At 45.9% G+C, this 26912-nt stretch overlaps 1 protein-coding gene across 4 annotated transcripts in view; it reads left to right on the top strand.

Moving 5' to 3' along the window:
• adgrg6 (adhesion G protein-coupled receptor G6) overlaps positions 1 to 21636 on the top strand; it is a 151536-nt gene extending 129900 nt beyond the window's left edge. For 3 of the 4 annotated variants that reach the window (XM_075458653.1, XM_075458651.1, XM_075458650.1), the window contains one exon: positions 17402 to 21636. In XM_075458653.1, coding sequence (XP_075314768.1) covers positions 17402 to 17598 — 197 coding nt within the window. In that variant the 3' untranslated portion in view covers positions 17599 to 21636. The remainder of the gene's footprint in view (positions 1 to 17401) is intronic. The other variant, XM_075458652.1, reaches the window with a different exon arrangement.
• The last annotated feature ends 5276 nt before the right edge of the window (positions 21637 to 26912 follow it).

The following is a 26912-nucleotide window of genomic DNA, read 5'->3' as shown; positions in this document are numbered from 1 at the left end:
CTCAGGCTATATTCGAAACCGCATACTACATACTACATACTACAAACTACATACTGCATACTACATACTACATAATGCATACTGCATACTACATACTGCATACTGCATACTACATACTGCATACTACATACCACATACTACATACTGCATACTGCATACTACATACTGCATACTACATACTGCATACTGCATACTACATACTACATACTGCATACCACATAGTGCATACCACATAGTGCATACTACATACTACATACTGCATACTGCATACTACATACTACATACTACAAACTACATACTGCATACTACATACTACATAATGCATACTACATACTACATACTGCATACTGCATACTACATACTGCATACTACATACTGCATACTGCATACTACATACTACACACTACATACTGCATACTGCATACTTACATACTGCATACCACATAGTGCATACTACATACTACATACTGCATACTGCATACTACATACTGCATACTACATACTGCATACTGCATACTGCATACTACATACTACATACTTACATACTACATACTGATCGATCTGACAGTATGCAGAGCGTTTACCCACAATGCATTTCGCTCCTGCCCGAGCCGAAATCAGCCGGCCTGAAGCTGATTTCTCTTAAGCTCTAAACTCTGTAAACTTTAGCAACATTTGAAACATTTTCAGGTGAGAAAGTAGTCGTTTAGATCCCCAACGTGTTGAAAACCTGACAAAATACCGGCTGTTTACAATTTTGTTCCCACGAATTCGACGCTACTAAAGCTAGCCGCAGTGAGCAACGCACTTCTTGTTATTATCACAAAATAAAATACCCGTTGCCTTTTATCATAGGGAAAGCCATTACCATACAATTGGTGCTTTTGTTTTGAAAACAGGAAGTGAACCTACCCTCGCTGTAGCTAGCTTGAAACTGCCGTTTTGACAGGAAATGACGATCGTCGACGTCACGTTACGTTGCATCTTGGGTAGTTTGAGTATGAGTAGTAACCTCATGATGCATACCCAACATTTAGGAGAATCTAGTATGCATCCGGGAACTTCTCGCTTACTCAAACTCACTTACTAACTCAGAAAGGTAGTATGAGACGAAGGAGAAGTATGCGGTTTTCAACACAGCCAGAGTCCCCTGACCCGGAGGGAGCCATGTTCTCAGGCTTTCATCCCGGTCGCCTCGTACTGAGCTCCAAACAGCTCCAGCGGGCGCTGAAGGTCACGTCCCGAAGAAGCCAACACTACTATATCCTCCTCAAAAAGCAGTTTTTTTTAACCCTGAGGTTCCCAGACCGATGCACCTCCAGATGCTGGCCATGAAAACACAAACAGGATCGGTGACGAGGGGGCAGCCCTGATGCAGTCCAACGGGCCGTAGACCAGCTCCACTTTGTGCCGAGCATGTGGACGCAGCTCTGACTTCAGTTCTTTGGTTCTACAGGGACTGGATGGGCGACTCAGAATCCCAGAATCCCTCAGCGACACGGTCCTAAGCCAAAGCAAAGTTCTGGCAAAGATGCTCCTCCTGAATCTGAACACTGGAAAAAATCTAAATCTTACCAAGTATATTTTTCTCATTGAGTATCTCATTACAGTTAATATCAGACCCAACTGCCTAACAAGCACCATTTCAGCCAGATATAGGGACTTGTTTGAAGACAATACATCTGGAATATGTTGTCAAGTGAAAAAGTCTTGAAAACATCTTGTTTTGAGTCATATTTCACATGAAACAAGATTTTTTTTTCATTTGAAGAGGTTTATAAGCTAATTTCAAGATCACTTTTAACTCAAAAGTCCTAAATGTCACATCTTATTTCAAGAAATCTTGTCAAGCCGATTTTCACTAGTTCCATTGGCAGATTTTTTGGCTTATTTCAAGCAAAAACGTCTTTTATTTGTTGTTTTTTTTACTTATTTTTGGAGGATTTTTTTCCAGTGAAGCTCAACAGTTTGGTCAGAGTCTCAGTAGTTGTGCTTCGAACTCACTGCCAAGTGAAAATCTCTACATAGAAAATGTGCATTTGCCTGGTTTTCATCAACAAACCGATGGATCAATAAAGTGAGGGAGTGTGGTCAGCAGTTGGGTGACGTTCCACATGGCTGGAATAAAGGCGTCGCTAACCAGAAACAGTATCCAGAAACTAAAACAACTCGATTAGAGTTAGAACACAGCTTTCAGAGCTCCACCTGTTAAATTTCCCTTGATCTGCCCCAGGAGCCAACTCTCCAGGTGAAGTAACGGTCACTGGATTTACCCTGACAACAAGCATCTTCCTGCTGAGTCTGAAGCTGTAAATCGAAAGCCAGAGACGCATAATGATACGATATGAGAGGCCTCGCTTCCACTGATATTTAAAGGGAATGTTTCTAAAAGTGGCGTGGGATGATTTAGCATCACGAATGTTTTTGGTCAGCGACTCAGAAACCAAACCTCTGGTTCTTTGGCTGCTCCTCTGTGATGAAGAAGGTGGCGAGACGTTTCCAGAATTCTTCGACTAAATCTGATGCAATTTTAAAGCACTTTTTGGTGCTGTGAGGGTATTACTTTAATGTACTTTACTTTACTTTAATGTACTGCCCCGTGATGGACGCGCTGCGTTTTACATCCCTTAAAACGGATGGTGATGGCGAGGCCGCCGTGGGTCACCGTCTAAAATCTGTGGTCCAGCTGGACGAAACATCAAAGCTCAACACGTCATCCTGAAAATAACGTTGATGCCAGGAGTTCACTTTGTTGGCTGCTGAGCCTTCTTCTGATGTTCTTCAGTTTTTCTGTTTTGGCTCATCAGGACTCGGCCCGTCATCTCATCGGGACTCGGCCCGTTATCTCTTCAGGACTCGGCCCGTTATCTCATCAGGACTCGGCCCGTCATCTCATCGGGACTCGGCCCGTTATCTCTTCAGGACTCGGCCCGTTATCTCACCGGGACTCGGCCCGTTATCTCTTCGGGACTCGGCCCGTTATCTCTTCAGGACTCGGCCCGTTATCTCACCGGGACTCGGCCCGTTATCTCACCGGGACTCGGCCCGTTATCTCATCGGGACTCGGCCCGTTATCTCTTCAGGACTCGGCCCGTTATCTCTTCGGGACTCGGCCCGTTATCTCTTCAGGACTCGGCCCGTTATCTCTTCGGGACTCGGCCCGTTATCTCATCGGGACTCGGCCCGTTATCTCTTCAGGACTCGGCCCGTTATCTCTTCGGGACTCGGCCCGTTATCTCTTCAGGACTCGGCCCGTTATCTCTTCAGGACTCGGCCCGTTATCTCACCGGGACTCGGCCCGTTATCTCATCGGGACTCGGCCCGTTATCTCTTCAGGACTCGGCCCGTTATCTCTTCGGGACTCGGCCCGTTATCTCATCGGGACTCGGCCCGTTATCTGATCGGGACTCGGCCCGTTATCTCATCGGGACTCGGCCCGTTATCTCTTCAGGACTCGGCCCGTTATCTCTTCAGGACTCGGCCCGTTATCTCATCGGGACTCGGCCCGTTATCTCATCGGGACTCGGCCCGTTATCTCTTCGGGACTCGGCCCGTTATCTCTTCAGGACTCGGCCCGTTATCTCTTCAGGACTCGGCCCGTTATCTCTTCAGGACTCGGCCCGTTATCTCTTCGGGACTCGGCCCGTTATCTGATCGGGACTCGGCCCGTTATCTCATCAGGACTCGGCCCGTTATCTCATCAGGACTCGGCTCGTTATCTCATCAGGACTCGGCCCGTCATCTCATCGGGACTCGGCCCGTTATCTCATCAGGACTCGGCCCGTCATCTCATCGGGACTCGGCCCGTTATCTCTTCAGGACTCGGCCCGTTATCTCATCGGGACTCGGCCCGTCATCTCATCGGGACTCGGCCCGTTATCTCTTCAGGACTCGGCCCGTTATCTCACCGGGACTCGGCCCGTTATCTCTTCAGGACTCGGCCCGTTATCTCATCAGGACTCGGCCCGTTATCTCACCGGGACTCGGCCCGTTATCTCTTCAGGACTCGGCCCGTTATCTCACCGGGACTCGGCCCGTTATCTCTTCAGGACTCGGCCCGTTATCTCATCGGGACTCGGCCCGTCATCTCATCGGGACTCGGCCCGTTATCTCTTCAGGACTCGGCCCGTTATCTCACTGGGACTCGGCCCGTTATCTCTTCAGGACTCGGCCCGTTATCTCATCAGGACTCGGCCCGTTATCTCTTCAGGACTCGGCCCGTTATCTCACCGGGACTCGGCCCGTTATCTCATCGGGACTCGGCCCGTTATCTCATCGGGACTCGGCCCGTTATCTCTTCGGGACTCGGCCCGTTATCTCTTCAGGACTCGGCCCGTTATCTCTTCGGGACTCGGCCCGTTATCTCTTCGGGACTCGGCCCGTTATCTGATCGGGACTCGGCCCGTTATCTCATCGGGACTCGGCCCGTTATCTCATCAGGACTCGGCCCGTCATCTCATCGGGACTCGGCCCGTTATCTCTTCAGGACTCGGCCCGTTATCTCTTCAGGACTCGGCCCGTTATCTCTTCAGGACTCGGCCCGTTATCTCATCGGGACTCGGCCCGTTATCTGATCGGGACTCGGCCCGTTATCTCATCGGGACTCGGCCCGTTATCTCTTCAGGACTCGGCCCGTTATCTCATCAGGACTCGGCCCGTTATCTCTTCAGGACTCGGCCCGTTATCTCATCAGGACTCGGCCCGTTATCTGATCGGGACTCGGCCCGTTATCTCTTCAGGACTCGGCCCGTTATCTCATCGGGACTCGGCCCGTTATCTCTTCAGGACTCGGCCCGTTATCTCTTCAGGACTCGGCCCGTTATCTCTTCAGGACTCGGCCCGTTATCTGATCGGGACTCGGCCCGTTATCTCATCGGGACTCGGCCCGTTATCTCTTCAGGACTCGGCCCGTTATCTCATCAGGACTCGGCCCGTTATCTCATCGGGACTCGGCCCGTTATCTCATCGGGACTCGGCCCGTTATCTCTTCAGGACTCGGCCCGTTATCTGATCGGGACTCGGCCCATTATCTGATCGGGACTCGGCCCGTTATCTGATCGGGACTCGGCCCGTTATCTGATCGGGACTCGGCCCGTTATCTCTTCAGGACTCGGCCCGTTATCTCATCGGGACTCGGCCCGTTATCTCATCGGGACTCGGCCCGTTATCTCATCGGGACTCGGCCCGTTATCTCTTCAGGACTCGGCCCGTTATCTCACTGGGACTCGGCCCGTTATCTCATCGGGACTCGGCCCGTTATCTCATCGGGACTCGGCCCGTTATCTCTTCGGGACTCGGCCCGTTATCTCTTCAGGACTCGGCCCGTTATCTCTTCGGGACTCGGCCCGTTATCTCTTCGGGACTCGGCCCGTTATCTGATCGGGACTCGGCCCGTTATCTCATCGGGACTCGGCCCGTTATCTCATCAGGACTCGGCCCGTCATCTCATCGGGACTCGGCCCGTTATCTCTTCAGGACTCGGCCCGTTATCTCTTCAGGACTCGGCCCGTTATCTCTTCAGGACTCGGCCCGTTATCTCATCGGGACTCGGCCCGTTATCTGATCGGGACTCGGCCCGTTATCTCATCGGGACTCGGCCCGTTATCTCTTCAGGACTCGGCCCGTTATCTCATCAGGACTCGGCCCGTTATCTCTTCAGGACTCGGCCCGTTATCTCATCAGGACTCGGCCCGTTATCTGATCGGGACTCGGCCCGTTATCTCTTCAGGACTCGGCCCGTTATCTCATCGGGACTCGGCCCGTTATCTCTTCAGGACTCGGCCCGTTATCTCTTCAGGACTCGGCCCGTTATCTCTTCAGGACTCGGCCCGTTATCTGATCGGGACTCGGCCCGTTATCTCATCGGGACTCGGCCCGTTATCTCTTCAGGACTCGGCCCGTTATCTCATCAGGACTCGGCCCGTTATCTCATCGGGACTCGGCCCGTTATCTCATCGGGACTCGGCCCGTTATCTCTTCAGGACTCGGCCCGTTATCTGATCGGGACTCGGCCCATTATCTGATCGGGACTCGGCCCGTTATCTGATCGGGACTCGGCCCGTTATCTGATCGGGACTCGGCCCGTTATCTCTTCAGGACTCGGCCCGTTATCTCATCGGGACTCGGCCCGTTATCTCATCGGGACTCGGCCCGTTATCTCATCGGGACTCGGCCCGTTATCTGATCGGGACTCGGCCCGTTATCTCTTCAGGACTCGGCCCGTTATCTCATCGGGACTCGGCCCGTTATCTCATCGGGACTCGGCCCGTTATTTCTTCAGGACTCGGCCCGTTATCTCTTCGGGACTCGGCCCGTTATCTCATCGGGACTCGGCCCGTTATCTCATCGGGACTCGGCCCGTTATCTCATCGGGACTCGGCCCGTTATCTCTTCAGGACTCGGCCCGTTATCTCTTCAGGACTCGGCCCGTTATCTCTTCGGGACTCGGCCCGTTATCTCTTCGGGACTCGGCCCGTTATCTCATCGGGACTCGGCCCGTTATCTCTTCGGGACTCGGCCCGTTATCTCATCGGGACTCGGCCCGTTATCTCTTCGGGACTCGGCCCGTTATCTGATCGGGACTCGGCCCGTTATCTCATCGGGACTCGGCCCGTTATCTCTTCGGGACTCGGCCCGTTATCTGATCGGGACTCGGCCCGTTATCTGATCGGGACTCGGCCCGTTATCTCACCGGGACTCGGCCCGTTATCTCATCGGGACTCGGCCCGTTATCTCATCGGGACTCGGCCCGTTATCTCTTCGGGACTCGGCCCGTTATCTGATCGGGACTCGGCCCGTTATCTCATCGGGACTCGGCCCGTTATCTCTTCGGGACTCGGCCCGTTATCTCATCGGGACTCGGCCCGTTATCTCATCGGGACTCGGCCCGTTATCTCTTCAGGACTCGGCCCGTTATCTGATCGGGACTCGGCCCGTTATCTCTTCAGGACTCGGCCCGTTATCTCATCAGAACTGAAGCCGGCTGCTCTTGCATACATCGCCCCTCGGCTGTGAGCCGGTCACTCCTCCAGCTCAGCCGGAGTCTGAGTACGTGGACCCGCTGACTGATGCGTGCATCGTGCATTAACGGCACGTTACTGTTTCCAGATGGACGGGAGTGACAGGAAACCTCGGCTGCGTTCGGAGCGCAAACCCGGTCCAGATACTGAAACTCATAAACCACAGATGAGCATGTTGGGAGATCTCCGGACAGTTTTGGAAGTAGCACCTGATTTCCTTCCAAGCATGACCAAAGAAACTTTCCAGCCGCCATCTTTGTCATTTTGCTGGCGTTGCCGGGCGCAGAGCGTCTCCCCGGCGGCGCCCGGATGATTCAGACGCAGATCCGTCGCAGGTCAATCAGTGAAAAAGCCCTCCTTCATTTCTTAATCAGCATTTCTTAAACCTCGTTTCTTCTCTGACGTTCTCTGTTTAGTGTTCTTTATGTCAGCTTTTTGGCTGATCCGACTGTGAAATTAGAGCGTGTCGTCCAGCATTTCACGCAGTTTGTCACATTTAAAGCGACCGTGTTGGATTGAAATACCTAACTCTGTCAGATCTGTTTCTTATTACCGAGTCTTTCAACCTCTTCTTGAATTTCTTCGGTCTTAGTCACTGAAGACGAAGCCGTTGTAATATCTGATGAATGCTTGTGTACATGTGTGCTGACCATATGCATCGTTCTGCTTCTCCCTTCACATGATGGAGAGCAGCTCGACCTGTAATGAGAAACAGAATAATTTGAGGCCTCGGCAGGTCGTCTGCTCTCAGTTCTCTTTTCTGCGTTCCAACAAAAGAACCCAAGAATCGTTCCGTCTTGATTAGAAGCCATTTTTATTTGCTAATTTGATCCTGGCACACTTTGCCAAAGTTAGTTTGGCTGCTCTGTCGCGTAAGTTAACAAATCTGAAGCCCCACGAGCGATTGTCTCAAGTTTGCAACATGATTGGAAGTGTGTGGAAATGAACGGGTGAAGTTTCAGGAAAGTGCTGTTCATCATGATGCTGTTTGTGCTCAACGTGCTCCAACCAGAGGTGGGCGGAGCAGCCAACAACTGCACCCAAGTAAAAGTACTGTTACATCAGAATAATATAAGTAAAAGTAAAAAGTATTCATCCAAATAATTACTTGAGTAAGAGTAAAAAAGGTGAAAAAACTACTCGAGTACTGAGTAACTGTTGAGTAACGTCTGATTTATTTGTTAACACAAGCATTCAATCAGACAGACAAAAATACTAAATAATCATCTTTAGGCAAATTAGAGTTCATCCAATTGATAAAATAAATTAAAATGAATTAATTAATTACAAAATAGCTTAAATTAAAATAATCCAGGTAAATTCAAGAACTTCAATGAAAAATAAAAGAGACTTAGGAAATGTTTAAAACATATGTAACCCATATGTAACCTAAAAAACAAACATTCACCTATCCATGGGGGAAAAACGAGTTTAGGAAACTTAGCGCTACATGTTTCCTCAAGTTAGATGTTGAGTTTCTGCTGAAATGTGCGTTTGTTTTGGTTGCCACAGAAGACACATAATGTAGCTGCTGTTTCTCACTCTTTGTAAGGTAAACATGCTTTCAGTATGAGGCCTCGTCTGCGTCTTCATTTCCCACCGTTGGTTCTGACATTTTTCATCTGTTTCTTTGTTTGTTTGCTACGACTGCTAATGCTAAAGCTAACCCGTCCCGCCGCTGAGATCGAGTACGGTCACGTGACCAGACTTACTTAACAAGTATAAGAGATGAACCGTGAACAAACAGCTGATCGGGTCACAAAAAGGGATAATTTCTTACAACAAAACTGTAGTTCCACTTTTTAAAGAGATTAAAATTGGTGTTTGTTGAGTTAAGCTTCTATAAAGTTGGCTCCAATCTTAAGGATATATATATATAACATGAGGATATCCTAGGATATTTCCTCAGAGTTTTATCGGTGGCAGACGGCAGTCAGAGCCATCTCTGTTTGGAGAATCGGGAAGTTAAATATTTTGGGTTTGAGTTGTTTCCATCAGACGACCCATCAGTACTTCATACAACCCCCAAAAAACCTAAATATCTCTTTAAGCCACATTAGTTTTTAACAGTTCATTTTTCCTCTCAGCTGGCAATCACGGGCAGTTAGATTCAGCTCGTACAACGGCAGTTATTAGAAGTCCTGATGGATGTGGAGACACATCTGCATCCAGCTGCCAGCTGTGGCCACGCTGATCCCCATCAGAGGGCTCGGCTCGGACCAGAACGGCTTCATATGTGGCTCGGAGGCGCTGGGGGAAGCTGGCCCACGCCACGGGGAAGAATCGCATCATCACTCAGTCTGTTGCTCGCTTTCAGATACCAATCTGGGCAGATTTAAGGCTCAGAATGTCTGAGATGAGAGTTTATGTCAAGCACGTACGAGCCTGTGGTCGGAGTCATCGTCCAATAATCTTATTTCATCCCCGGGAGCCGAGACTTAAACCGACAGAGTAACAGATCAAAGCGGAGAGCTGAAGCTGTGCGGCTTAAACGTGAGGAATGCATGATTTCCTGCGCTCAGTCCCAAGCATCAACAGACATGTTAATCAGCTTCTATATATTATCTCATGTGTGGTGAGAGGCTTCGCTTTCCTCCTCCGCCTGAGGCGGGTCAACATGGCGGCGTCAGCACCGCCATCAGTCACAGAGATGAGGACTGTGTTCGAAACCGCCTACTACATACTACATACTACATACTGCATACTACATACTACATACTACATACTGCATACTGCATACTACATACTACATACTACATACTGCATACTACATACTACATACTGCATACTGCATACTGCATACTGCATACTGCATACTGCATACTACATACTACATACTGCATACTACATACTACATACTGCATACTACATACTACATACTGCATACTGCATACTGCATACTACATACTACATACTACATACTGCATACTACATACTACATACTGCATACTACATACTACATACTACATACTGCATACTGCATACTACATACTACATACTACATACTACATACTACATACTGCATACTACATACTACATACTGCATACTGCATACTGCATACTACATACTGCATACTGCATACTACATACTACATACTGCATACTACATACTACATACTGCATACTGCATACTGCATACTGCATACTACATACTGCATACTGCATACTGCATACTACATACTACATACTGCATACTACATACTGCATACTGCATACTGCATACTACATACTGAATACTGCATACTGCATACTACATACTGCATACTGCATACTACATACTGCATACTGCATACTGCATACTGAATACTGCATACTGCATACTGCATACTGCATACTGCATACTGCATACTGCATACTGCATACTGCATACTACATACTGCATACTGCATACTGCATACTACATACTGCATACTACATACTACATACTGCATACTGCATACTACATACTGCATACTGCATACTACATACTACATACTGCATACTGCATACTACATACTGCATACTGCATACTACATACTGCATACTACATACTGTATACTCAGACAGTATCCAGAGCGTTTACCCACAATGCATTTCGCTCCTGCCCGAGCTGAAATCAGCCGGCCTGAAGCTGATTTCTCTTAAGCTCTAAACTCTGTAAACTTTAGCAACATTTGAAACATTTTCAGGTGAGAAAGTAGTCGTTTAGATCCCCAACGTGTTGAAGACCTGACAAAATACCGGCTGTTTACAATTTTGTTCCCACGAATTCGGCGCTACTAAAGCTAGCCGCAGTGAGCTAACGCACTTCCTGTTATTTTCACAAAATAAAATACCCGTTGCCTTTTATCATAGGGAAAGCCATTACCATACAATTGGTGCTTTTGTTTTGAAAACAGGAAGTGAACCTACCCTCGTTGTAGCTAGCTTGAAACTGCCGTTTTGACAGGAAATGACGATCGGCGACGTCACGTTACGTTGCATCTTGGGTAGTTTGAGTATGAGTAGTAACCTCATGATGCATACCCAACAGGTATGGCAAGGTCACTATAGTCACATGACTACGGCAAATCAATAAATCAATAAATAAATGTCCAGCAAATAATCACCACAAAAGTCTGCTATGTAGCTTATCTGTGTGCAAATGCAGTCTCACTCACACTCCGCTAACATAACAATGGACTCGTCTCCGTCTCCCTATTAGCATTAGCATTAGCATTAGCATTAGCATCAGCATTAGCGGCGGAGGTGCTGAAGTGGACAGCCTCGTTAACAGCCTGAATCCCGCCTTCACTACCTGGTCCTCCTTTCTCCGCCGCTGGGGCAACATTGGACCCCTTTCTTTGGTGATAAATAAATCTAAAGTTTTCTGCTTTCTTTTCATATTTTACATTAATTAGCAAACAACAAATCCCGCTAATAACATCAGCTTTGACCTCCAGGCTCCGTCATCTCGTGGGAGGGAGGGGCGTCTGGGAGATACCACATTTCAAAAGGGGATACAAGTGTTGGGGAATATGATACTTATTTTTTTTTACATTTATTTATTTATTTATTGTTTATTATTTTTACTTATTATTTTTTAAATTATTTCATTATTTATTTTTATTTATTTATTTTTTATTTTTTTAAGATGATAAAAAAAGGAAGATGATACTTGGATCAATTGATTGTGTTGTTCAGAATTTCATTTGAAGTTAATTTATATGTATTAAAGAATTGACAGAGTAATTCTATAAATTCATTTTAAAAACAAAAACAAAAAAAAGAACATTTACATCAGAGAGATCACAGCCTCCTCCACACTGTGACACTGGCTCACCCCCAACACCCCGCTCACTTTCCATCTGCTGCTCAACTACACTCGGGTGTGTATTTGGGAAAGTAATTTCCGTGTTTCAGGGGAGCGACGCCGGAACGAAGCGAACATCCACAGCGTTGACATCATAGGGCATTTGGACTCAGAGCGACTGAACGGGACCAGCTGCAGCGGTTCTGTTGGCGACCAGGGGCATAATCAGAGCCCAAATCGTGACTGCGGCCCACGCCAAATGCTCCCCCGAGCCCGCAGCTTCATGTTGGAAGAGACGGTTTGAATCCCAGCTGATTGTCTAAGAAGAAAACTTGACAAATTTGTTGACAAAGAGCAGCGACGGAGCCCCGTTTGCGTGCCAAGGAGCCCATAACGGAGACTCCACCAGCGCCTGCTTTCAGGTGGAGGCAGAGGGTGGATGTGCTTTATTTGGCCCGACACGTATACGTCCAGCCTGATTGCTTTGGCACGCTCTGCACGGAAAGGCTCCAACAACGTAAACCTCTGAAGTCGGCTGGTGTCGGCCCAATGTGTTATAAATTATCGTGGATTCAGGGTCAGATCGCCAACTTTCACAGGCTGACAGACTTACTGCGTCAGGCATGAATTCACTTCATAACCACACCTGTGAAGAGCTTCAGGTGATGACTCCGACCCCGGAGTCCCTCTCAGGGACGTTTTCCAGGCGTTTTACCATTAATGCTGTTGACTTTGGCTTCATCGGTCAGACCCCCCCGCTCTCACTTCAGCCTTCATGGAAGCCCAAAGAGGCGGCGGGAGGTGTAATTACGCTCCTACCTTTGGGTATGGTAGGAACTGAGAGTCCAACGGGAGAATTATATTATTATATATTATTATAGAATTAAAATCGGAATAAAGAAAACATTTAAATTAGATAAAACTCCACATTATGACATATAACAGGGGTGGCCAACCAGTCAGAGCCACATCATTGATGGGAAGTTCGGCTCTTTTCCGAGAGCCGGCTCTTTCGACTCTTTTGTAGCCTATATTTTACCTTAACTTTTCAAAAAAAAAAATCATGGTTTATGTGTTAAACCCTTTTGCTTTCAGTGTTTTTATGAGAGACCTTACAATTGCCTAATTCTTTGCATTTATGCTGTGACAAAACCACTTTTACTTTTGTTTATTTCAATTAAACTTTTTTATTGCACAAATTAACAATAAACTTAAAACACATCCACAGAACAGAACCGAACTCAAGCTAACATTAATAATGTCCTCAATTAAACTTTTTTATTGGACAAATGAACCAAAAAATTTCAAACAAATCCACAGAACAGAACCAAAACCAGAACCAAACTCCTTAGTTCTCACGTGAATACCGCATGCTGGTCCCATGCTGGCCAATCATAACAAAGCTCTGTAACCAGAGCTGGGACTGAGCACTGAAAGTGAAACCTAAGCAGCGAATGGAAAATGAGAGTCGGCTCTCACTTGATGCGAGCCGACTCTCAGAGCCGATGCTCGTGCGCATGACCCATCACTAGCACACATGTCTGATATTCTGCGTTCAACAGTGTGGCGGGACAGTTGGATGTCTGATACCATTCGTTTCAGTTTGTCGTTTTCAGGAGACGAGATTTCAACAACGTCACCGAGGCATTTTTTAACGAACTCCCCTTTAATGTTTGGCTTTTTAGCCCGTGCAATATTCCAAGTTGATACGATGAAAGCGCCACGGTCTCCGAGAGCTTCGTAAATTTTGGAAAACCTGAACCTGCTTTTCTGCTCGACTTTTCAAAGTGACCAACGGGTGCTTGCGAAATTCAGTCCCTTTTGGAAATTCCTGGTCGATGTTAACATGGAGTGAGCTGAAGTGGCGCTGAAGATTTGAAGATTTGAAGCACTAATGACGCCTGACATATAAGGCAGAATGGCTTGCCGTTACGTTCAACAAAAAAATATAAACTCTCCCACTCTGTGTTCATCTTCATAATTTCGTTTAGCTGTGCATTTTTTCCCTGCCATTTTCAGAGCGAAATTGACACAAATTGTTTACTCAAATGGTTTTACCCATACTGGGAAACTTGGCGGTATTTACATCTCACACGCATGCACGTGACGAAGATACCGTATTTAATTCAAACGAAGCGAACACGCACATTAAAGAAAAACAAACAAACACTAAATTTGATGTGAACGTAAGAGCCGAATGCAGCTTGGGGGCCACGGGTTGGCCACCCCTGACATATAATAATCCACATTATGACAGATAAAACTCCACATTATGACAGATAAAACCGAGTCCAGGCCGCTGTTGTGAAGCCTCGCCGTGACCCGGCGCTGCTTACCTTGGCCTCGCATCGTCTTCTGGCTCATAAAGCTTTTGCACTTAAGATGTTCTGGGAATTCAGAAAGTCAAACCAACCAAACACATTGGGAACAGAAGAACCCAGCAGACAATAACCGGGCTGCTTGGCAGCCGGCTGGATGCGGCGGTCAGGCCCCCCCCGGCCTGTTTTTCCCCTGGAGTCGACGGATTAATACGATAAAACTCCTAGGAATGCTTCATGGTGTTGGAGCTGCCCACACTTTCCTCTCAGATTAGTCTAATGTGGTTAAGTTTGACAAACAGACTTATTTTAGCCGCCACACCTCCAAAAGCAAACATTTTGAGTTCCATCCGTCTGCACTGCTGACTCCCACATTCTGCCCAAACTGACAAAACAGCCCAGAACAATGGTGCCTCACCACGTGAACGCACTTCCTGTTGTGTCAGGACCACCGATCCAAGCTAATTCAGATCTATTTTATGAATTTATCAGCATCACCATTAACAGGAACTTATTTTAGCTTCCTGGGATGCTAACGCAGCTAGCTGGGTAACAGCATCACCATTAACAGGAACTTAATTTAGCTTCCTGGGATGCTAACGCAGCTAGCTTGGTAACAGCATCACCATTAACAGGAACTTAATTTAGCTTCCTGGGATGCTAACGCAGCTAGCATGGCAACAGCATCACCATTAACAGGAACTTAATTTAGCTTCCTGGGATGCTAACGCAGCTAGCATGGCAACAGCATCACCATTAACAGGAACTTAATTTAGCTTCCTGGGATGCTAACGCAGCTAGCAGGGTGGGTGCGGCCGATGTGTTCGGACCACCGATCCAAGCTAATTTAGATCTGTTTTGTGAGTTTATCAGCAGAACTGTGTCAGGTTTGGGTGGTGTGGGGCGTAAAAGGACAAAACATAAACAACCTAACTCATGATAAAACACAAACCTAAAAAGGAACTAAAAACATGGACGGGCCAAACTGACGGGCTGACGGGTAAATAAAGAACGTCTCCGGGTTACATTCGTCCGTTTCAGATGTCACCACAGTGCTGCTGAGACACAAACAGACGTTCAACAAGATGTTTGCTCAAAAGAAAGCGAGCGGTGTGTTTATGTGGGAGACCACAGGGTGAAATAATCAGAATCTGAGCTTCAGACTCGGACCACCTGAGGCGGATCGGTGCTGAAAGCCGTGCGATAAAGATGCAGGAAACGACTCTACTTCCTGGTTTCTTTAGTCTCCTTTAACATGTTCTGAGTTTGATTCGTTTCCATCTTTTTGTCCTGAAGTTTGGAGCCGAGCGGCTTTAAGTGTCAGATGATTACATCATTACCCATAATTCATGGCAGGAACATAAAGACGTCCGATTCGTGTTTGTGGAATCGGCCGTTAAATCCGAGCTGTCGTCTCTCTGGAGCTTCTGTCGTAGAACAACAGAGGTGGGAGATCTGAACGCTTTGTTCAAACGAGATTTCTGGCTCCAGATCTTTGATCTTTCTGCTCAGATTCCCTTTTTAACGCACAGCTGATGAGCTGCTGCAGGAGCTAAACTCTGAGTTTCGGACTGAGAACGAGGATCACAAACCAACACCGAGGGAAGATGCAGCGTGTTTAAGGCTCCATGTTTGGAGTTAAAGTCGCTCTTCACCTCCGACCAGTCCAACCTGTTCAGGAGGGAAAGAGCAGAGAGACTTTGGAAGCTTTTACTAAACCAAACCACGAGTTTTAGTGCCCAAACTTAACCAGGAAGCTCTTTTTATTCATAAACCAAGAAGTCAGGAAGCTTAAATCTGAGAAAAAATCTGATTAAAACCATTTATTCTGCTCCTCACCGGATTCCTTCTGCCAGCAGCGGTTCACTTAAAGGGACAGTTCGCCTCTTTAAAGGGACAGGTCGCCTCCTTAAAGGGACAGTTCGCCTCCTTAAAGGGACAGGTCGCCTCTTTAAAGGGACAGTTCGCCTCTTTAAAGGGACAGTTCGCCTCTTTTGACATGAAGCTGTGTAACATCCCATATCAGCAGCATCATTTCTGAACATCTTCTTCCCCCCTGCTGCGTCCTGTGAGCAGAGTTCCAGCCTCGTTTTGGTGTTGATGAAGGTAGTCCGGCTAGTTGGCTGGGGTTTAAAAAATAAAGCGTTTTGCTTCTCAGAACAATATGCGTTCAACAGAGTAGCTGTATACCTGTAGCTGGATTCATATTGAAACCCTGACACCTCTACTTATGTTCGTGTTAGTCGGAATAGACAGCCGGTATATTTACGGTAGGTTAAAATGTGTAAATATGATAGTAATAAGATGTAAAATGTGAAACGGGACAAAGAGTGAATTGTGTGTATGTTTGTGCAAAATGGTTAATGGAAAATAAAAAATTTGAAAAACAAAAAGAGGGAACTATCCCTTTAACTTAATGAAAGCTGGTGGAGCAGAGGTGGAGAAGGAGCTCGTTAGATGTTGGTTTGGCCGCTCTCTGAGCGCTCCGGTCCTGTCGGTGGAGGGTTCTGCTTCACGCTTTGCACTGGAAAAAATCAAAGTCTTACCAAGTTTATTTGTCTCATTTCTAGTCCAAATATCTCATTACACTTAATATCAGACACAACTGCCTAACAAGCACCATTTCAGCCAGATGTAGGGACTTGTTTGAAGATAATACATCTGGAATATCTTGTTAAATGAAAAAGTCTTGAAAACAAATTGTTTTGAGTCGGATTTCACATGAAACAAGTTTTTTTTTTACACTTGAAGAGGTTTTTAAGCTAATTTCAAGATCACTTTTATCTCAAAAGTCCTAAATATCACATTTTATTTAAAGAAATCTTGACAAGCCGATTTTCACTAGTTCCATTGGCAGATTTTTTTACTTATTTCAAGCAAAAACGTCTTTTATTTTTTTCCAGTGTAATGTCTTTCTGTTGGTGGGACGTATCTTAAAAATCATCTTTTTTCTTTTCATATTTTCTGAGATAACACGGTGAAGACAGACTCTTTGGGCTCGGGGTCGTCATGCATACGTTGCTGGAATGTTTGCCCAACATGGCCGCTCACATGCACCCACACAGTGTTGCTCTTGGACACTTTGACCTCACATTCCTGTTCTTTTACTCGCTCAGGAAGTTTCATCTGAAATATGCAATGCATATGTAACTCTGTAACTCAAACCCTGTCGTGTTTTCCTTGCTGCGGAGTAGCATACCGCCTTAATTAAAAGTGTAACACGGCCTCCGACGGCGTGTTAAACCTGCAATAACACCTAACTCCGGCGTCTTCCTGTGTGTTCTGCCTTCCAGATAAATCTTACTCCACCCAGACCGGCTCCACCTGCACCTCCACCTTCCCAGAGGCGGAGCAGAAGTCCTCCTCCTCGTCCTCCATCCTCCCCGTCAGCCAGATGATCGACAAAGTGAGAGGCTACTGCTCCGCCCGCACCGACAACTTCTACAAGAACATCATGTCCGACAGCATCGTTAACTGCACCAGGCTTTAGCGCCGCGGAGCCCCCCGCCGCGGAGCCCCCCGCCGCGGCCCCTCACCCCACCTTCAGGTTCCTGTCAGGGCAGCACTGGAGGCCCAGCCCTCCTGGACCCAGGCTCCAGAACATTCTGACCCACTCACCACACCTCCAGCCCCTCTCAGGGCCTTCGCTGCCCCCCGTTCTGCCCCTTCTGTAAACACCCCGATGCCCTGGAGAGGCTCAGGATGCGCCTGGTTCTGCAGCAGCTTCCAGAGAGGAAGCTCTGGAACTCTGGAACGTTTTAACTCCGCCCACAACAATGGCTCCTCCAGTGTTTGACTGTGTTCGTTCTGTTTCCAGATGCTGTCCGAGCTGCAGTTTTTTAGTTTGAGAGCTTCACAGAACACCTCGAGTTAAGATAATCGGTCACCGTGTCGTTTCCTTATCTTTCATATAAAACGTTACGGACTGAAGGCTTTCTCCAGAGATCACCCAGAGAGGGATATTCAGCAACCAGAGAACTCACTGCACACATTTAAAGATGATCATTTGGATTTTATTTCATTTTAGAATTTGGATTTTTATGGTTTACGTGCCAGTTTACGTGTATGGCAACAGCATCACCATTACCAGTAACTTAATTTAGCTTCCTGGGATGCTAACGCAGCTAGCATCACCATTAACAGTAACTTAATTTAGCTTCCTGGGATGCTAACTCAGCTAGCATGGCAACAGTAACTTAATTTAGCTTCCTGGGATGCTAACGCAGCTAGCATTGCAACAGCATCACCATTAACAGTAACTTAATTTAGCTTCCTGGGATGCTAGCACAGCTAGCATCGCACCAGCATCCCCATTAACAGTAACTTAATTTAGCTTCCCAGGATGCTAACACAGCCAGCATGGCAACAGCATCACCATTAACGGTAACTTAATTTAGCATCCAGGGATGCTAACACAGCTACCATGGCAACAGTAACTTAATTTAGCTTCCTGGGATGCTAACGCAGCTAGCATCGCAACAGGATCACCATTAACAGTAACTTAATATAGTTTCCCGGGATGCTAACACAGCTAGCATCGCAACAGCATCACCGTTAACAGTAACTTAATTTAGCTTCCTGGGATGCTAACGCAGCTAGCATGGCAACAGCATTACCATTAACAGTAACTTAATTTAGCTTCCCAGGATGCTAACACAGCTAGCATCGCAACAGCATCACCATTAACAGTAACTTAATTTAGCTTCCCAGGATGCTAACACAGCTAGCATCGCAACAGCATCACCATTAACAGTAACTTAATTTAGCTTCCTGGGATGCTAACGCAGCTAGCATGGCAACAGCATCACCATCAATGTTAACTTAATTTAGCTTCCTGGGATGCTAGCGCAGCTAGCATGGCAACAACATGACACCAGGTGAAGACACGGGTACTGAGGGGCTAAAGAGAGATGAAGCCGAGGTGTTCTGTGCAGCTGGAAGGTCTGACAGCAAACTACGGTGGCTGCGAGAGCTCAACACAAACTTCCTGAATTCGATAGCATTGCTTTCCTCAGAGCAGCGTGTGCAGTAAAGTTCTTTAAGTCTGGAATCTGTTGGAGAAGCAGCTGCTGAACACCCGGACTGAGGTGATCACCTGTCGGGTCACATGCTTTAGAATCCGGACCTCTGCAGGGTGGTCAGAGACGCTGATGCGCTTCTACTGTATCATATGACACGCCAAACTGCAACTACGAAGGAAATTAGGGGATTAGGGGGGGACTGTTCTGTTTCATTTTCCTTTTTAATACTGTGATGTTTGTTAAAACAGGCCGTCTGTGCACGTGTGTGTGGAGCCATACCCTGTAAATATGGATCTGTGTCTTCTTAATGTAGTGTTAAAATGTGTGGTGCCGGAGGGGGTCTAACGGCACCCAACCGGGCCGAACCGGGCCGAAATGGGCCGCTAAAAAACAAAGAACACAGGCCGGTCGATCAATTAAACGCACTCCAATCTTTTTCAGCTTTTCTGGAAACTGGTTGGTGTCACTTTCAGGAGGATGCGTCGGCGTCAGGCCGGTGGTTTGCACGGTTTGGGCCTTTAATTTGTGTTTTCAGCTGTTTTCACTCAGAAACTGACCATCGGCCCACTCAAAAAGTGGGTCATTCCACCCACTCCAAAGCACAACAAAGGTTAAACATTTACTGGAAATAAGCCTCATGTCCTGATATTCTGCAGACTTCTCTGCGGGCGTTTCTGAGCTCCACTGAAACCAACTTAGGACAAAGTTGGTGGATATTTCTGGAAAAATCAGAACGTTGTTGCTGGAAAGATTATGACCACAGCTCCATCCTGGTGCCTCTATGTGGGGGTTTAAAGGGCCCGTTTAAAGCTTTTTACCCAATGCATGGACCCTTAAAGGCCTCAAAGGGCCCGTTTCATGCTTTTTACCCAATGGATGGACCCTTAAAGGGCCCGTTTAATGCTTTTTACCCAATGGATGGACCCTTAAAGGCCTTGAAGGGCCCGTTTAATGCTTTTTACCCAATGGATGGACCCTTAAAGGGCCCGTTTAATGCTTTTTACCCAATGGATGGACCCTTAAAGGCCTTGAAGGGCCCGTTTAATGCTTTTTACCCAATGGATGGACCCTTAAGGGCCCGTTTAATGCTTTTTACACAACGCATGGACCCCTAAAGGCCTTAAAGGGCCCGTTTAATGCTTTTTACCCAATGGATGGACCCTTAAAGGCCTTAAAGGGCCCCTTTAATGCTTTTTACCCAATGGATGGACCCTTAAAGGCCTTGAAGGGCCCGTTTAATGCTTTTTACCCAATGGATGGACCCTTAAGGGCCCGTTTAATGCTTTTTACCCAACGCATGGAGCCTTAAAGGGCTCATTTGATGCTTTTTACCCAATGGATGGACCTTTAAAGACCTTAAAGGGCCCGTTTAATGCTTTTTACCCAATGGATGGATCCTTAAAGGGCTGGTTTAATGCTTTTTACCCAACGCATGGACCCTTAAAGGACCCGTTTAAACGCCTGGACCCTGAAATCCACATCAGAGGGAGCTATTCTCCAGGATCAAAGACACACGAAACACCTTGTTCAGTTTGAAACGTTGGCTTGTTTTTCTCCGACCTTCCAAAGCAGCTGGAGTCCCGTGACATCGCGGAAGAGAGTCCATCTTTAGGTGCTGTGAGTTTTCAGCTTCTTCTTCTGGGTCAGAGGCGGTGGCTCATGCTTCCTGCCCGGGTCCATCTGGTTCTGTTTGGTTCATCCGGCGGGTCGAACTATGTTGGACGGATGCAGCTTCTCCTTTCCCACAGATGTGAAACAAACCGTCTGACGCACTCAGCTGTGGATTCAACGGTTTCATCAGCGGTATCAGGTTAAAAGTGTCTGCTCTTCATTACGCTTAAAGCCAGCCTGTCAACGAGCTGGGCTAAATGAGGCGGTTCCACCGCTCAGAGAGGACGTTTGGCCTCAGGTTTCCTCCATCCCAACAGAATCGCTGCACAAACAAGTTATTATGAGTCACAGGTCGAAGGAGGGGTCTGCTGTCCCACCGCTGGCCTTCATTAAGGCGAGCTTCGTTAGGTTCGTCAGCATCATAGGAATCATTCGAGTGTCCACTTCCTGTGTGGCTGATGGCGGCTTCATGTGAAGAACCTGCAGCTCCTCAGTCCAGTTTTATGGGCACGCTTGATTAAAGGGACAGTTCGCCTCTTCTGACATGAAGCTGTGTAACATCCCATATCAGCAGCATCATTTCTGAACATCTTCTTACCCCCTGCTGCGTCCTGTGAGCAGAGTTCCAGCCTCGTTTTGGTGTTGATGAAGGTAGTCCGGCTAGTTGGCTGGGGTTTAAAAAATAAAGCGTTTTGCTTCTCAGAACAATATGCGCTCAACAGAGTAATACAGGAAAAAGTCAGACCTCACGATCTCTTGGCCCTATTTTCTTGATTTTGTGATGCAAATGTATGGCTGTGTTCGAAACCGCATACTACATACTACATACAACATGCTACATACGACATACAACATGCTACATACGACATACTACATGCTACATGCTACATACAACATGCTACATACGACATACAACATGCTACATACGACATACTACATGCTACATACTACATGCTACATGCTACATACAACATGCTACATACGACATACTACATGCTACATGCTACATACTGCATGCTACATGCTACATACTGCATACTACATGCTACATACTACACGCTACATGCTACATGCTACATACTAAATACTACATACTTCCATACTGCATACTCATCGATCAGACAGTATGCAGAGCGTTTACCCACAATGCATTTCGCTCCTGCCCGAGCTGAAATCAGCCGGCCTGAAGCTGATTTCTCTTAAGCTCTAAACTCTGTAAACTTTAGCAACATTTGAAACATTTTCAGGAGAGAAAGTAGTCGTTTAGATCCCCAACGTGTTGAAAACCTGACAAAATACCGGCTGTTTAAAATTTTGTTCCCACGAATTCGGCGCTACTAAAGCTAGCCGCAGTGAGCTAACGCACTTCCGGTTATTTTAACAAAATAAAATACCCGTTGCCTTTTATCACAGGGAAAGCCATTACCATACAATTGGTGCTTTTGTTTTGAAAACAGGAAGTGAACCTTCCCTCGTTGTAGCTAGCTTGAAACTGCCGTTTTGACAGGAAATGACGATCGGCGACGTCACGTTACGTTGCATCTTGGGTAGTTTGAGTATGAGTAGTAACCTCATGATGCATACCCAACATTTCGGAGAATCTAGTATGCATCCGGGAACTTCTGCTTACTCAAACTGGCATACTAACTCAGAAAGTTAGTAGGAGTAGTAGGAGTAGTAGGAGAAGTATGCGGTTTGGAACACAGCCTATTACTCTGTTGAACGCATTTTGTTTTGAGAAGCAAAACGCTTTTATTTTTTTAAATAAATGGGTGGATGCACGTTAATGATCTGCAGCTCTTTAACTCAAACTCTCTCTGGAGGAATATTTCCTGATTATTTAGGACGCTCTGGTCCACTCTCAGGTGCGGATTTATCACCAGCTGAACATCATCCTGCAGATTCCTGTAAACGTGGAAAGCAACCTGCTTTACCTCTGGACGGTTCCACCTGAACCCGTTTGGCTGCTGGGCCGTCAGTATTTTCTGTTTTCGTCTCCTGGTTAACGGCACGGCGAGAGGCGCGGTTTGGACGGCGAACAGACATACCTGTCCCACATATTTTAGACTTTCAGGTATGGAGCCCATTGGACCCGCCAGCTGTTGGCGAGCTGGGTTTCCAGGGTGGATGCAGAGCCAAAAGGAGCTGGAGCGCGTGGCTGGAGAAGCGGGTCCACGTTTCCCTCGGCTCTGCCCAGAGAGGCGAAAGAATGTGTTCTTCAGTCCACAGAAACAAACCCCCCGAGACTGAGGAGCTGAGGCCTCTTTGGCAGCGGCTCAGCTCTCTGGTTCTGGTCCCGGCCCGGGTTCAGCCGCAGGGCGGAACAGGTTCTGTTGGTCTGCATTCAGAGCTGCCATCCGGTGTTAAAGGTTGATAATGTTCTGACCCGGAAAACTGACCCAGAACCACCTGATCTGACCCAGAAAACCCATCAGAACCACCTGATCTGACCCTGAAACCATCAGAACCACCTGATCTGACCCAGAAAACCCATCAGAACCACCTGATCTGACCCAGAAAACCCATCAGAACCACCTGATCTCACTACAAACTGTGAAAGGAATCCTGTGCTCCGTGTCTTCGGACAGTTTCTGCATCATTCAGCCCGTTTGGTCAGAAGAGACGAAAACAACGTGAAACATGAAATATTTATTAGCAGATAAAGTTATTGTGGGTTTGGCAGAAGATTGGATGTTGAAATGATTCCTTTTGTGCATCTTGTTTATAGTGAATAAGCTTTTATTTCAGTTAGTTTAGATGCATTCCCTGCAGAGCTGAGAGATAAAATAAGAAATGTTGAGAGAAGGCCGGCCTGCACTGGAAAAAATCAAAGTCTTACCAAGTATATTTGTCTCATTTCTAGTCCAAATATCTCATTACACATAATATAAGACACAACTGCCTAACAAGTACCATTGCAGCCAGATATAGGGACTTGTTTTAATACAATACATCTGGAATATCTTGTTAAATGAAAAAGTCTTGAAAACAAATTGTTTTGAGTCACATTTCATATGAAACAAGCTTTTTTTGACATTTGAAGATGTTTTTAAGCTAATTTCAAGATCACTTTTATCTCAAAAGTCCTAAATATCACATTTTATTTCAAGAAATCTTGACAAGCCAATTTTCACTAGTTCCATTGGCAGATTTTTTGCTTATTTCAAGCAAAAACGTCTTTTATTGGTTTTGTTTTTTTTACTTATTTTTCGAGGGGCGTTTTTTCCAGTGTGAGGTCCTCCAGCAGAGCTTCTGTTTGACCCTCATCACGCCGTCCTGAGGTCAGAGGTCAGAGGTCAGACGCGCCGCACGGTTCCACAAACTTAAACAAACTGTGACGACGTGCACGATGTCATCCCGGCTGAAAGGTCCGGAAACGCCGGTTCTGTGGAGCGACTCGTCCTCTGGCCCCACACGTATGTCCAACATGTTTCCTCCTCACCTGTACAGAGTTAATTTAAATATTTCAGTCACCACAGACTGTTTAGTTGGTGAATATTGAAGCAGATGTTTAGAACTTGTATCATGTCTGATTCTGCAAACACTTTCCTGCACCTGTTGTGATGCTTCGTGGTTTGTAAGTGACGTCGTTTCTGCTTCACTCAACAATAAAGGGAATAAAGATGATTCAACATGTTGTTTTACCTCCAGCTTCTTCTCACTGGGAACCTCGCCTCACTGTCACGTTAGCAAAGCTCTCACAAAACAACCCAAGTGGCTTTTAATTAGGGCTCCAATCCAACTTTATTTATAAAGCACTTTACAACAACCTGACCAAAGAGCTGTACAGAAAATAAAAAACAACACAATTAAAATAATAAAATACAAGAATAAATTAAAAGACATACGACAGCTATATAATTTAAAACAATAATAATACTAAAATATTTTTTTTTGTTAAAAAGGGCTGGGCGAGTTAACTCGTTATTATCGTGTTAAATCGTTAATTATTTAACGCGATAAATATTTTATCGCGCATTAACGCAGTTTTAAAAATATATATTTTTGGATGGGCTTTTGTGCCTTTAATGGAAAGTTCAGAGAGACAGGAAGCAGGGGGCAGAGAGAGGGGGAACGACACGCAGCACAGGTATATGTGGGCACCTGTACATGGGGCGCCTGCTCAACCCACTACGCCACGGACCACCACTGTTTTATTATTTATTTTATTCTGTAAAAGTCTGTTTCTCACAGGCTTTTATTCTGTAAAAGTCGGTTGCTCACAGGCTTTTATTTTGTAAAAGTCTGTTGCTCACAGGCTTTTATTTTGTAAATGTCGGTTGCTCACAGGCTTTTATTTTGTAAAAGTCGGTTGATCACAGGCTTTTATTTTGTAAAAGTCTGTTGCTCACAGGCTTTTATTTTGGAAAAGTCGGTTGCTCACAGGCTTTTATTTTGTAAAAGTCTGTTGCTCACAGGCTTTTATTTTGTAAAAGTCTGTTGCTCACAGGCTTTTATTTTGTAAATGTCGGTTGCTCACAGGCTTTTATTTTGTAAAAGTCTGTTTCTCACAGGCTTTTATTTTGTAAAAGTCTGTTGCTCACAGGCTTTTATTTTGTAAATGTCGGTTGCTCACAGGCTTTTATTTTGTAAAAGTCTGTTTCTCACAGGCTTTTATTTTGTAAGTCTGTTGCTCACAGGCTTTTATTTTGTAAAAGTCTGTTTCTCACAGGCTTTTATTTTGTAAGTCTGTTGCTCACAGGCTTTTATTTTGTAAAAGTCTGTTGCTCACAGGCTTTTATTTTGTAAAAGTCTGTTGCTCACAGGCTTTTATTTTGTAAAAGTCTGTTTCTCACAGGCCTTTATTTTGTAAAAGTCTGCTGCTCACAGGCTTTTATTTTGTAAAAGTCTGCTGCTCACAGGCTTTTATTTTGTAAAAGTCTGCTGCTGTCTGCTGTGGAACAGGAAAAGAAAGTAATCGGCGGATCCACCAAACATGGAGAAGGGTACGGAACTTTTACTCGGCCATTTTCATGTTAAAGTTCTTCCAGACGGCGGAGTCGACAGAACCAAAGTCATCTGTAAACTCTGCCAAGTTGAATTGTCTTCTCAGCGTAGTAGTTCCAGTCTAAAATATCACTTAAAGGCAAAACACACAACTGATAGCAGCAAGTCATTCAAGGAAACAGACAGTGGAGCGAGGCTTCTACATAAAAACTACAGAAAGATGCTGATGTTAAAAGTGTGTTTGCACAACAAATGTTATGGCACTTTCATTCATATGGCAGCACATTTAAAATAAAGCTAAATGCTAAAAGCTATACGCTACTTTTGGATTCATTTTTGGATTCTGCGTACAAATGCGATTAATCGCGATTAATCAGGGAAATCATGTGATTAATTAGATTAAACATTTTAATCGTTGGTTCAAATCCAGAAAAACTGTACCTCGGTATCATTTTATCTTCACCTCCTCGGCCAACCACAACACTGGGGTTTATCAAACATGTGGCTGAGCCACTTATGCCAAATATGTGAGAACTCGGTCGCTGGTGGACGTGCCAGGAGTCAGACGGGAGAAAACACAATAACTCCCAGCTCGTTTATCACGGTGCATGGAGATGAGGCGGCGAGCAAACACACACCGAGCACCAGGCTGCAGGATGCTCGGGTTTCATTGGTTTCGCTCTCTTGACTGTTGAAATTATTTTAATGCCACAGAATGTGGATTAAAGTGTGTGGTTTGGAAGCCGAGAAGCCAGAGGTTTCTCAGCTGGAGCGAGGCGGGGAGAAGAAGCCGAACATGGGTGTGAGGCTCCAGCCCGGCGACCTTCCCCAGCTGAACTCTGAGAGGTGTGAAGCTCAGGGGATCCAGATCGAACCACAGGAGCTGTATAACTCCAGAAAACTCAAAGAAAACTCAAAGAAAACTCAAAGAAAACTCAAAGAAAACTCAAAGAAAACTCAAAGAAAACTCCAGAACTCAAAGAAAACACCACAAAACCCCAGAAAACTCAAAGAAAACTCAAAGAAAACTCAAAGAAAACTCAAAGAAAACTCCAGAACTCAAAGAAAACTCAAAGAAAACACCACAAAACCCCAGAAAACTCAAATAAAACTCAAAGAAAACTCAAAGAAAACTCAAAGAAAACTCAAAGAAAACTCCAGAACTCAAAGAAAATTCAAATAAAACTCAAAGAAAACTCAAAGAAAACTCCAGAACTCAAAGAAA

Source organism: Odontesthes bonariensis, chromosome 24 (genome assembly GCF_027942865.1).
Source record: "Odontesthes bonariensis isolate fOdoBon6 chromosome 24, fOdoBon6.hap1, whole genome shotgun sequence".
Taxonomy (NCBI): domain Eukaryota; kingdom Metazoa; phylum Chordata; class Actinopteri; order Atheriniformes; family Atherinopsidae; genus Odontesthes; species Odontesthes bonariensis.
This window is presented reverse-complemented; position numbering and strand designations above follow the sequence as displayed.